Source organism: Rhinoderma darwinii, chromosome 1 (assembly GCF_050947455.1).
Source record: "Rhinoderma darwinii isolate aRhiDar2 chromosome 1, aRhiDar2.hap1, whole genome shotgun sequence".
Taxonomy (NCBI): domain Eukaryota; kingdom Metazoa; phylum Chordata; class Amphibia; order Anura; family Rhinodermatidae; genus Rhinoderma; species Rhinoderma darwinii.
This window is the reverse complement of record NC_134687.1, coordinates 415,222,623-415,236,239: the sequence shown is the minus strand read 5'-3', so window position 1 is coordinate 415,236,239 and position 13,617 is coordinate 415,222,623. Positions and strand designations below refer to the sequence as shown.

The 13,617-nt window shown below is 41.6% G+C and overlaps 1 protein-coding gene across 1 annotated transcript in view; it reads right to left on the bottom strand.

The window, feature by feature from the left end:
• NFATC4 (nuclear factor of activated T cells 4) overlaps positions 1 to 13,617 on the bottom strand; it is a 92,232-nt gene that overhangs the window by 38,991 nt on the left and 39,624 nt on the right. Inside the window, exons 4-5 of the mRNA XM_075828965.1 lie at positions 5,240 to 5,439; positions 4,891 to 5,063 (exon numbers count right to left, since the gene is read on the bottom strand). Coding sequence (XP_075685080.1) covers positions 4,891 to 5,063; positions 5,240 to 5,439 — 373 coding nt within the window. The remainder of the gene's footprint in view (positions 1 to 4,890; positions 5,064 to 5,239; positions 5,440 to 13,617) is intronic.

Sequence of the window (13,617 nt, the reverse complement as noted above, 5' to 3'; positions counted from 1 at the left end):
GCCGGGAGAAGTCAGCATAGAGAACCAAAGAAAAGAGATAAAGAACGACTCCAATCTGAGAAATCGACACCGGTGAGTCACCAAATGTAAATGTTTATTCTCCCTGTGACTGATCAGTACTATCGTTCTTTTTTTGTGAAACAACAACTCCCAGCATAGCCTTACCATCGTTTTGGCCATACTGGGAGCTTTAGTTTTATGCCATACAAATTTATATGGCAGGGGAGGGGTTAAACTGAGTTTGCAAATTATCTCTTGTGCTGTATTTATGTACTGGAGTTATGGAGTTATGTATTTGGTTCTGGAGTTATATATATATCATAAGAACCAAGCTCAATACATATATACAGCACCAGAACCAAGCTCAGTACATATATACAACACCAGAACCAAGCTCAGTACATATATGCAACACCAGAACAAAGCTCAGTACATATATACACCACCAGAACAAAGCTCAGTACATATATACACCACCAGAACAAATCTCAGTACATATATACAACACCAGAACAAAGCTCAATACATATATACAGCACCAGAACAATGCTCAGTACATATATGTACAGCACCAGAACTAAGCTCAGTACATATATACAACACCAGAACAAAGCTCAATACATATATACAGCACCAGAACAAGCTCAGTACATATATACAACACCAGAACAAAGCTCAGCACATATATACAGCACTAGAACAAAGCTCAGTACATATATACAGCACCAGAACAAAGCTCAGTACATATAAACAGCACCAGAACAAAGCTCATTACATATATACAACACCAGAACAAAGCTCAGTACATACATACAACACCAGAACCAAGCTCATTACATATATACAACTCCACAACCAAGCTCAGTACATATATACAACACCAGAACCAAGTTCAGTACATACACTACCGTTCAAAAGTTTAGGGTCATTTAGAAATTTCCTTATTTTTGCAAGAAAAGCACAGTTTTTTTCAATGAAGATAACATTAAATTAATCAGAAATACACTCTATACATTGTTAATGTGCTAAATGACTATTCTAACTGCAAACGTCTGGTTTTTAATGCAATATCTACATAGGTGTATAGAGGCCCATTTCCAGCAACCATCACTCCAGTGTTCTAATGGTACATTGTGTTTGCTAACTGTGTTAGAAGGCTAATAGATGATTAGAAAACACTTGAAAACCCTTGTGCAATTATGTTAGCACCGCTGTAAACAGTTTTGCTGTTTAGAGGAGCTATAAAACTGACCTTCCTTTGAGCTAGTTGAGAATCTGGAGCATTACATTTGTGGGTTCGATTAAACTCTCAAAATGGCTAGAAAAAGAGAGCTTTCATGTGAAACTCGACAGTCTATTCTTGCTCTTCGAAATTAAGGCTATTCCATGCGAGAAATTGCCAAGAAACTGAAGATTTCCTACAACGGTGTGTACTACTCCCTTCAGAGGACAGCACAAAAAGGCTCTAACCAGAGTAGAAAGAGAAGTGGGAGGCCACGCTGCACAACTGAGCAACAAGACAAGTACATTAGAGTCTCTAGTTTGAGAAATAGACCCCTCACAGGTCCTCAACTGGCAGCTTCATTAAATAGTTCCCGCAAAATGCCAGTGTCAATGTCTACAGTGAAGAGGCGACTCCGGGATGCTGGCCTTCAGGGCAGAGTGGCAAAGAAAAAGCCATATCTGAGACTGGCTAATAAAAGGAAAAGATTAATATGGGCAAAAGCACACAGACATTGGACAGAGGAAGATTGGAAAAAAGTATTATGGACAGACGAATCGAAGTTTGAGGTGTTTGGATTACAGAAGAACATTTGTGAGACGCAGAACAACTGAAAAGATACTGGAAGAGTGCCTGACGCCATCTGTCAAGCATGGTGGAGGTAATGTGATGGTCTGGTGTTGCTTTGGTGCTGGTAAAGTGGGAGATTTGTACAAGGTAAAAGGGATTTTGAATAAGGAAGGCTATCACTCCATTTTGCAACGCCATGCCATACCCTGTGGACAGCGCTTGATTGGAGCCAATTTCATCCTACAACAGGACAATGACCCAAAGCACACCTCCAAATTATGCAAGAACTATTTAGGGAAGAAGCAGGCAGCTGGTATTCTATCTGTAATGGAGTGGCCAGCGCAGTCACCAGATCTTAACCCCATAGAGCTTTTTTGGGAGCAGCTTGACCATATGGTACGCAAGAAGTGCCCATCAAGCCAATCCAACTTGTGTGAGGGGCTTCTGGAAGCATGGGGTGAAATTTCTCCCGATTACCTCAGCAAATTAACAGCTAGAATGCCAAAGGTCTGCAATGCTGTAATTGCTGCAAATGGAGCATTCTTTGACGAAAGCAAAGTTTGAAGGAGAAAATTATTATTTGAAATAAAAATTATTATTTCTAACCTTGTTAATGTCTTGACTATATTTTCTAGTCATTTTGCAACTCATTTTATAAATATAAGTGTGAGTTTTCATGGAAAACACAAAATTGTCTGGGTGACCCCAAACTTTTGAACGGTAGTGTATATACAACAAAAGATCCAATCTCAGTACATATTTGCAGCACCAGAACAAAGCTCAATACATATATACAACACCAGAAACAAGGTCAGTACATATATACAGCACCAGAAGAAAGATCAGTACATATATACAACACCAGAAACAAAGTCAGTACATATATACAGCACCAGAACAACGCTCAATACATATATACAACACCAGAACAAAGCTCAATACATGTATACAGCACCAGAACAAAGCTCAGTACATATATACAGCACCTAATCCGAGCTCAGCACATATATACAGCACCAGAACAAAGCTCATTACATATATACAACACCATAACCAAGCTCAGTACATATATACAACACCACAACCAAGCTCATTACATATATACAACACCAGAACAAAGTTCCGTACATATATACAACACCAGAACAAATCTCAGTACATATTTACAGCACCAGAACCAAGCTCATTACATATATACTGCACCAGAACAAAGCTCAGTACATATATACAGCACCTGAACAAAGCTCAGTACATATATACAGCACCAGAACAAAACTCATTACATAAATACAACACCAGAACCAAGCTCAGTACATATATACATCTCCAGAACAAAGCTCATACATATATACAGTACCAGAACCAAGCTCAGTACATATATACAGCACCAGAACAAAGCTCAGTACATATATACAGCATCAGAACCAAGCTCAGTACATATATAAAACACCAGAACCAAGCTTAGTACATAAATACAGCTCCAGAACCAAGCTCAATACATACATACAGCACCAGAACAAAGCTCAGTACATATGTACAGCACAAGAACAAAGCTCATTACATAAATACAACACCAGAACTAAGCTCAGTACATATATACAACTCCAGAACCATGCTCATACATATATACTGTACCAGAACCAAGCTCAGTACATATATACATCAGCAGAACAAAGCTCAGTACATATATACAGCACCAGAACAAAGCTCAGTACATATATACAGCACCAGAACAAAGCTCAGTACATATATACAACACCACAACCAAGCTCATTACATATATACAACACCAGAACAAAGTTCCGTACATATATACAACACCAGAACAAATCTCAGTACATATTTACAGCACCAGAACCAAGCTCATTACATATATACAGCACCAGAACAAAGCTCAGTACATATATACAGCACCTGAACCAAGCTCAGTACATATATACAGCACCAGAACAAAACTTATTACATAAATACAACACCAGAACCAAGCTCAGTACATATATACATCTCCAGAACAAAGCTCATACATATATACAGTACCAGAACCAAGCTCAGTACATATATACAGCACCAGAACAAAGCTCAGTACATATATACAGCATCAGAACCAAGCTCAGTACATATATAAAACACCAGAACAAAGCTTAGTACATAAATACAGCTCCAGAACCAAGCTCAATACATACATACAGCACCAGAACAAAGCTCAGTACATATGTACAGCACAAGAACAAAGCTCATTACATAAATACAACACCAGAACTAAGCTCAGTACATATATACAACTCCAGAACCATGCTCATACATATATACTGTACCAGAACCAAGCTCAGTACATATATACATCAGCAGAACAAAGCTCAGTACATATATACAGCACCAGAACAAAGCTCAGTACATATATACAACACCAAAACCAAGCTCAGTACATATATACAACACCCAACACCCTTTGCTAAGGGTTTCCGTTTGTCACCTTTGTGACAGGGTTCCATTGTTTTCATGGAATCAATATTGATTCTGTCAAAACAACGGAACCCTGTCACAATGGTGACAAGCGGAAACTAATAACAACGTTTCCGTCACCATTGAGATCAATGGTGTGGGAAACGGAAGCTAATGTTTACGTTTGCCTTTCCGTTGAGGGGTTAACCTGTTGGAAACGTTCAATGGAACTCCTCAACGAAAGGATAACGCTGATGTGAACAGGCCCTAAGTCTGTACAGTATTTAACTTGTTAGATGCCAGCTGGTGTACCAGAGCTGCTCTTCCTTCTGTAACTGATGACAGGAAGTTGCACCCATAGTAAGCCATTTTGGAGTTATAGAGCTAAGTTTTTTGGTCACCTATTTACCACCTACATACTGGTATACAAAGACAGTTTTCTGCTGTCACCTTTCTTTCAGCCCCTCTTCTCTAAGTGTATATCAGTCTTGAGTATGATACTTCCATAGTCACCTTGTACTTTCTGTGCAATTTGACATTTTAGAGAAAAATATAGTGGTTTAGTATTTGAGCCTAAAGCACATCCCTTCAAAACTTGTAGCAACTAACAATTCAACATATAATGATCTTGTAATTCTATGATAATCTTTACTTACAACACTCTATAGGTATAGAGGCCACTTGTAGTGAGATTCCCTTTCCTCCTCCTTGTGGAATGTGCACCCGGAACACAAGTCGGACACGTGTGTTTTTGCGGCCAATATCTGTCTCACCCTTCCTGAGTTCGATATCTGAATTCCGGAGTTTCAAGATTCCAGCGCAGTCTATACTGGAACACGGACATAAACAGCATCCATCAAGGATGTATCAAACCAGTAAGATACATTACCAATAAATGTCTATATATATATATATATAATGTATATTCTCAATATATCACAGTAGAAGTGGAAAGAAATTAGTCACTTTAGTGTATTTCACTCCTGTTTGTGGCATGCAACTTACTTGGCACACATGTTGTTCTCAGGCAGAAGGGACATTTCCAGAACTTTGGTGCTTCCCACTAGAGCTTCATAACTGGGTGTAGCTACCATTTTTCCTGTGATTCGATGAACTTGATAGAATGCATGAGGTCTCAGGTTGCGCTCATCTGCAGTGCCAATGAACATCTGAAGGGTAAGGGGCTTGTCATTGTACCCTAATAGCTGCAAAAGATAGCATTAGATTGACCTCTTAGTCTCATAAAAAGTATATTGTACTGTATTAAAGATTATTGCTGTTGATTATGGAATCTTTGGATATCTTAGTTTTCTTTCTCACTATTCTTAAAATCTAAAATTGTTCTAAACTCCTCTTCTTGCCACATACAATATGCTTATTGCCATGTTTACTATCTTATTTGCTAAGTAGTTACAGGCTAAAGCCTAAAGTTGCACTACTGGGAGATTCTAATGACATTTACCCTCTGCTTTCCGACAGGTGCAGTCTCCATTCACATCAACGTTCACACATTTCTAACGCTATTCAAGTAAAGTAGGACGTAAATAAAGCTGTGGGTGGTGATTTGAATTCTCTATGACAATACCTGACAGAAATCAAAAGGGGATTTGTGGTAAAAAAAATATCTCTCAGTATTATGCATCCTCAGGTTTTGGGCCTATAAATTCAAGCAATCATATCTCAGCCTGGAACTAAAATACAGTATCCACATTAATGTACACAAAATGGCCCTTTGTAGATTTCATCTGGTGGTTCTTCTAAGGCCCCATGCACATGGCCGTAATTTTGATCCACAATTACGGACCGTAATTGCGAATCAAAGTACGGACCCATTCATTTGTATTGCCCACGACACCTTCACGTATTTGGCCGTAGAAAGCAGGACATGTCCTATTTATGATTTTATGGACTGTGCTCCCTATCTACTTTATAATAGGAGAACGGCACGCAAATGCGGGTGACTGTTCATGGACGGCCGTAGCCGAAATCACAGACCGGGATTACGACTACGGCTGCGTGCAGGGGGCCTTAATCTGCGGCCATAAAACAGAGGCAATTTGAAAGCAAAGCAAGAGGACTAGCACTGATGATACCACTCATTAAGGGCTTATTCTCACGAACGAATGCAAACTTGACTTGAGTCTATCAAGGATCCGTGAAAACGGCAGAAAATAGGACATGTTCTGTTTTTCAACAGACCCTTCACACGGTCCATTGAAACAACTGCCTTGTGAATGGCCCCATTGAAATACATGCGTCCGTGTGACGGCCGTCGTTTTAATGGCCGTCACACAGACATATACAACATTTGTGTGAATAAGAAATCTAAATTGAGGCTTTGCTTGCGGAAATATATTTAAACATATTGAGATCTTTTTATCTTTCAGTTGTAATTAAAGATTTAGTAAAGCCGTTTTTAGATAACCTATTAGGGCATTCTGAGTTAATAGCTTCATTCCAGATCTCAATGAATGAGTGGAGCATGGCTACAAAGAGTGCCTCTGTCTATGAAGGACCTGGCGTGTCCATGTATTACATGTACATAGTTGCCAACAGTCCCGAATTTGCCAGGACTTTCCCGAATTTACAGAGAGGGCCCTGGCAAATTACTGTCCCGGACGTATACTGACAACTGCAATATTTAATTATATCTGCATCCTCAGAACGCAGATACAATTGAAAACTATGGCAGAACAGGAAACTGGCGCTATCTACAAGGGAATGTGTGGCACTATCTACAGGGGGTGTGTGTGGCACTATCTAAAGAGGGCACTGTTTCATCTACAGAGGGCACAGTGGTATCATCTACATGGGATGTGTGGCACTAACTACAGAGGGCACTGTGGCACTATCTACAGAGGGCACTGTGGCATTATCTACAGAGGAGTGTGTGCCATTATCTACAGAGGGCACTGTGGAACTATCTACAAGGGGCACTGTGGAACAATCTGCAGAGGGCACTGTGGCACAATCTACAGAGGGCACTGTGGCATTATCTACAGAGGGCAATGTGGAACCATCTACAGGGGGGCTCTATAGCTCTATCTACAGGGGGCTGTGTGGCTCTATCAACAGTGGGCAATGTGGCATTATCTACAGAGGGTAATGTGGCCCCTTAAAAGGGTGTGTGTGGCACTATCTAAAAAAGGGTGTGTGTGATACTATCTACAGAGGGCACTGTGGAACCATCTATAGGGGGCTGTGTGGCTTTATCTACAGAGGGCACTGTGGCAATATCTACAGCGGGTAGTGTGGCATTATCAAAGGGGGCACTCTGGCAATATCTACAGGGGTTGAGTGTCTCTATCTGCAGGGGGCACTGTGGCACTATCTACAGAGGGCACTGTGGCACCATGTACAGAGGGGCTGTGTGGCTCTATCTACAGGGGGGCTGTGTGGTTTTATCTACAGGGGGCTGTGTGGCTCTATCTACAAGGGATGTGGGGCACTATCTACAGAGGGCACTTTTGCACGATCTACAGTGGGCACTGTGGCATTATCTACAGGGGGTATGTGGCTCTATTTACAGAAGGCACTGTGGCACTATCTACAGAGGGCACTGTGGCCCCATCTACATGGAGGCTGTGTGGCTGTATCTACAGGGGGGCTGTGTGGTTCTATCTACAGGGGGTGTGTGGCACTATCTACAGAGGGCACTGTGGCACTATCTACAGCGGGCACTGTGGCATTATCTAAAGGGGGCACTGCGGCATTATCTACAGGGCGTGTGTAGCTCTATCTACAGGGGGAGTGTGGCTCTATCTACAGGGAGCAATGTGGCAATATCTACAGGTAGGAGTGTGTGGCACTATCTACTGGGGGCAGTATAGAGCACCATCTACAAGGGGCCCTGAGTGTGGCACTATCTACGCTGGTTTTTACACTACCAGTAGTGGTCACCACATATCACTTAGCCTTGGTGATAAAGTGAGACATCACCTTCCTGTAAACAACCATATAACTAGAGATACCTGCCACCATAGTAGTTGTCAGCAAAACTAGTGCAGAAATTTCTGTTTGTTTATTTGTATGTAGAAATTCTGGGAAGAAAGCCACGTCCCATTAGCCACAACCACAACATAAGCCACACTCCCATTAGACACACCCGCCAAAGAAGCCACACCATAAGTGTCCCAGGAACAAAATTCAAATGTTGGCTACTATGCATGTACGGCCGAATGATTTCAACGGACACCATGTGATGCTTTATATCCATCGTGGTGCACTAGGAAATAATTAAACCCTTTGGTTCCCCTACAGATTAAAACTAACTGCTAGGGGTCCCAGTAGCAGGACAATAATTAATTTTCAGAGGACAATTATAGCAAATAAGGTATTTTAAAACTGGACAACCCTTTAAGGGTAACAGGGTTTTCTCATCTATAAAATGTATCACCTAAGGCTGGGTTCACACGAGCACATTACGTCCGTAATGGACGGAACGTATTTCGGCCGCTAATCCCGGACCGAACACACTGCAGGGAGCCGGGCTCCTAGCATCATAGTTATGTACGATGCTAGGAGTCCCTGCCTCGCTGCAGGACAACTGTCCCGTACTGTAATCATGTTTTCAGTACGGGACAGTTGTCCTGCAGCGAGGCAGGGACTCCTAGCATCGTACATAACTATGATGCTAGGAGCCCGGCTCCCTGCAGTGTGTTCAGTCCGGGACTTGCGGCCGAAATACGTTCCGTCCATTACAGACGTAATGTGCTCGTGTGAACCCAGCCTAAAGTATCCACAGGATAGATCAGTGGGAGTCCTTCATTTGAAACAATGGCCAAGAATCCTTGCAACTCTGTGGGAAACACTAAAACCGTTGAGTGAGCACACTGTGCAGCGGCAGCTCGCATACTTTGCCTCCGCTCCGTACATCTCTTTACCATGGCTGTCCTGGTGAGGATTGACTGGAGTTGCCTTTTCTAGCAAATGACAGTGGTCCAAATGCTCAAACCACACCTAAAAATGTATACCCTACGCTGTGGAAGGGGGATAAATGTTATTGGCGGTATAACCTCTTTAAGTCGGAAATATTCTACCAAGTTCTCAGGCATAAAGTTATTCGCAGCTTGCATCAGAAAATACATGTCTATGTACAGTTGATGCATATTGTAAACGGTTATAGTAGGCACAGAATAAGCAGCTGCTACACAAAATATATGAGTACATATATACAATCACTGTATGACAGGGTTAAAAAATTATGTTCATATGCTGAAAAAAATGAAAAGCCCCTCCATTTTCGAAAACTTTTATAATTTATTTTTTTTGCTCTAGTTTATATTCTTTGACTGCATTTTTCACTAGTCCGTTTTTTTCATTCACTTCTTTTTTTATTTTTTTTTGGTGGTAGTTGTATTATAGACAGTAAGGGATAGATGTAGACTGTGAACTATATATCTAAGCACGGCCTAGCACTAGTGTTCTTTTAGATCCACCATTATACGTAAGAATGCGAGCGTGGGAAAGATGAGACTAGAGGAGAACAGCTGGGAATCATCTTGTCACCCAAATAGCTTTACAATGCTAGAGCCTGTTCCTTACCCACAGTGCTTGCCCCCGCCTCCTAGATATACAAGCTGATAGACTTTGCTTCCAAGCTGGGATTACTATACCAGAAACACACAAAGAATCTAACTAGCTCCACATTAGCTCCGCTGTACACATCAATCTGCACAATGTTCTATGCAATAAGAAGCTCTATTATTTTATAACTATGCATGTCACCTACCACGGTGCTACCTATACCATAGGCCTCCCCTAATTTAAAGGGTGGGAAGGGTGACTGTGGAAAACCCCACTGAAGCTATACAATCACACTCGACATATACTGGCAGTGATACGGCAGGAAGTTGCATCAATACCAAGTTTTTAAAACTGCATGAAAACGATATATTAAATATATATATAAATTTTTCATTATAGAAGCGGATCTAGGAATGTTCATATAACTATTTTGATAGATAAATGGTAGAATGCCACCGCACCCGATCCAAAATCCATTCTCCCATAAAATGGTTTTTTTAGGCCAAATACACACAACGCATATTACATGGGGATTTGCAGCGTAGATTTTCCTGCGACAAATCCACAGCTTAATACAGTGGCAGCAAAGTAAATGAGGTTTCAAGTAAAGTTACAGAATTTTTGCACACGTAAATTGACATGTGGTGCGTATTTTAAAATCCGGGGCATGTCAATTTATCTTGCATTTCTGGCTCAGAACTGTATCTGACAAGTTTTTAAAAAAATGCACCGAAATCCGCAGCATAAAACCGTACCTATTTTCGCATCAGAATGTGAAAACCACACCTAAAACACATCAAAACGCACCATTAAGTGCAGATTTTATCTGCGGTTTCGAAGCAGATTTTTTTTTACCAAATTACGCAACAAATGAATGTAGCCTTAGGCTGGGTTTCCATAAGGCATTTTTGCATAGTTTCTTTACCAGCATTTGTCTATGTCGAACCAAAGCAAAATAATTGGTAAAGTTGGTTTATGTAGTCTTAGAAGTCTGGGTTCACACGCTAAGGTCAAAATGCGTTTTATTTGCAGTGAACTGTGGCAATACTGCACCACTTTGCCACAATTTTTGCAAAATTGTGCAGTTTTGACATGGTTTGCGGCAAAAAAATCCAGTTTTAGGGTATGTTCACAAGCAAACGCAAAATACGTCTGAAAATACAGAGCTGTTTTCAGGCAAAAACAGCTCCTAAATTTCAGATGTTTTTGCAAGTACTCGCGTTTTTCGCCGCTTCCATTACGGACATAATTGGAGCTGTTTTTCAATGGAGTCAATGAAAAACGGCTCCAAAAACGTCCCATGAAGTGTCCTGCACTTTTTTGACGCGGGCGTAAAATTACACCTCGTCTGAACAGAACATCGTAAAACCCATTGCAAGCAATGGGCAGATGTTTGCAGACGTAATGGAGCCGTCTTTTCAGGCGTAATTTGAGGCGTAAAACGCCTGAATTACGTCTGAAAATAGGTCGTGTGAACATACCCTCATAGCTACGTGTGAACCCAGTTTTAGGTAGGGATTCCACAGGGAATTTTAATTGCGTTTTTACCGCATTTTTATTGCAGTTTTCTTGAAATTTGCATGTGCTTCTTAATTGCTGTGAAAAACGGATTCTAAAAATCGCATTAATTTTACCGTGAATCGAAGCGGTTTTGCAATGCAGTTTTCGGCCGTGCGGTTATTACAGGTGAAGCACATGTGTCTCACCAGTAAAAGCCGAAAATCGAATCACACAACCGCGACGATTTGTGGTTTTTATAATGCATTTTTCACAGCAATTAAGAAGCACATGGAAATTGCTATAAGTGCAATAAAAACATTGTAAAAACACCCTATGGAAACCCAGCCTTATTTAATAATAAAGGAATATGCATACACTATAGGCTTCATCTAGTGCAGTGGCATATTTGTGGGACCGTTTGTTTAGTTGGTGGAACCTGTGCAACTGTATTATGCGAGCAGAATTATTTGTTTCAAATCCTGTTTACAAAGTAATGTCTACCAAAATGCGCCAAAAATGGTACATATGTTAAACAATACAGCCTTGGTCACACAGTGCAGATTAACTTTTCTTTTCTTTCAATGCAAAAATAGGAATTGATTAAAGAAGAAGTAGAAGTATAAGGTTGGATTCACACATGCAGTTTTTATTGCAGTGTTTTGAGCCAAAGCCAGGAGTGGATCAAAATAGAATGAAATGTATAAAGAAACTGATATGTCTCCTCTTATTTGTATCTATTTCTGTTTTTGGCAAAAAAAACAACCAGTTTGTATAAATTCCAGCCTAAGGCCCACTTTACATCTTGCTATTGCCTTCCGTCAGATGTGTATAGGCATAGAGTGAGATACATCACTCGAACAGCCCCGACCCCCTCTCACCCCCCAGGCAGAGCACTACCTAATGCTCTACTTGGGGACTTCGGCACTAGGGAAGCTCCTGACATCACTGTCCATATATGGACATCAATTTTAGCTGCTTCCTGAGGTCAGAATCCCCCGGCAGAGCAACGTATCTCCTACAAAAGGATGCAACTTATCCCACTGTATGCATACCATTGAATACGTTGCTCGAACAGCCTTCCCCTGGGAGAGTGCTACCTGATGCTCTGCCGGGAACTCTGGCACTGGGGAAGTGCCTAACATCACTGTCCACATAGGACAGGCACGTCAGGAGCTTTCTGGGCAGAGTGCTTCCTGATGCTGTGTCTGGACCTGGGGAAGCTCCTGACAACACTGTATATATATAGAAAGTGACGTCAGGAGTTTCCCCAGAGCTAAAGTCTTCGAGCAGAGCGTTCCCTGATGATCTGCCCAGGGACTCCTGACCTGGGATAACACCTAAGATAATGGTCCATATATGGACAGAGATGTCAGGAGCTTCCCCCAGGCAGAGTGCTTAGCTTATGTTCACACAGGGGAGATAAGCTTTGTAAAAGCCCACAGTGTATCCGCCCTGTGTGCTGCAGCGAATTCCGGACGATAAACCGCACCAAATTGTGGTGCAGTTTTCCGTCCGGAGTGTCCATTGTGGAAAACTACACAGAAAAAAAAAAAGGATACTTACCATGGCATGCGTCCCTCCGATGTCCTGACGTCATAACGCTTTGCAGCCCTGGGATGCTGTTTCATCCCATGTGACCGCTGCAGCCTTTGATTGGATGCAGCGGTCACATGGGATGAAACGTTATGCCAGGAGGCCGGCATGGATGAAGAAACACAGACTTCTGGGTAACTATAATGGTTTTTTTCTGAGCTGCATTTTTTGCGGTGGAATCGCAGCGATTCTGCCACAAAAAAAACAACATCCACTATTTGTTGCGGGTTTTACCTCCCCATTGAATTCAATGGGAAAATCCTGCAATAAATAAGCAGCATTTACGTGCTGCGGATTAAAAATCCGCACCGCATATCAATTTCTGAGCGTTTTTTTCTGCTCAGCATTTACGCAGCATGTGGATGAGATTTGTTCAAATTTCATCCACTTTGCTGCTACTGTATTATGCTGCGGATTTTCTGCAACTAAATCCATTGTGGAAAGTCTGCGGTACTTATGCTACGTGTGAACTGACCCTTAGGGCATGACCAGATGTGGCAGAATTGCTCTGGAATTCCGCTGCGGACAGTCAGCAGCGGAAATCCGCAGCGTACACGTTTCTCCATTGCCTTCCACAGCTTTGTAGTTGGGTTCGTTTACACGTTGCGGACAATTCCGCTGCGTAGCATAGGCTGCGGTACGGAATTTGGTGTCCGCAGCATACACTGGTTGTTGCGGACGTGTAGCGGACTTGTTGCGGACTCATTGCGGAATTTCTCCATTGACTTCAATGGAGAGTCAAAATTCTGCAATGAAGTCCGCAG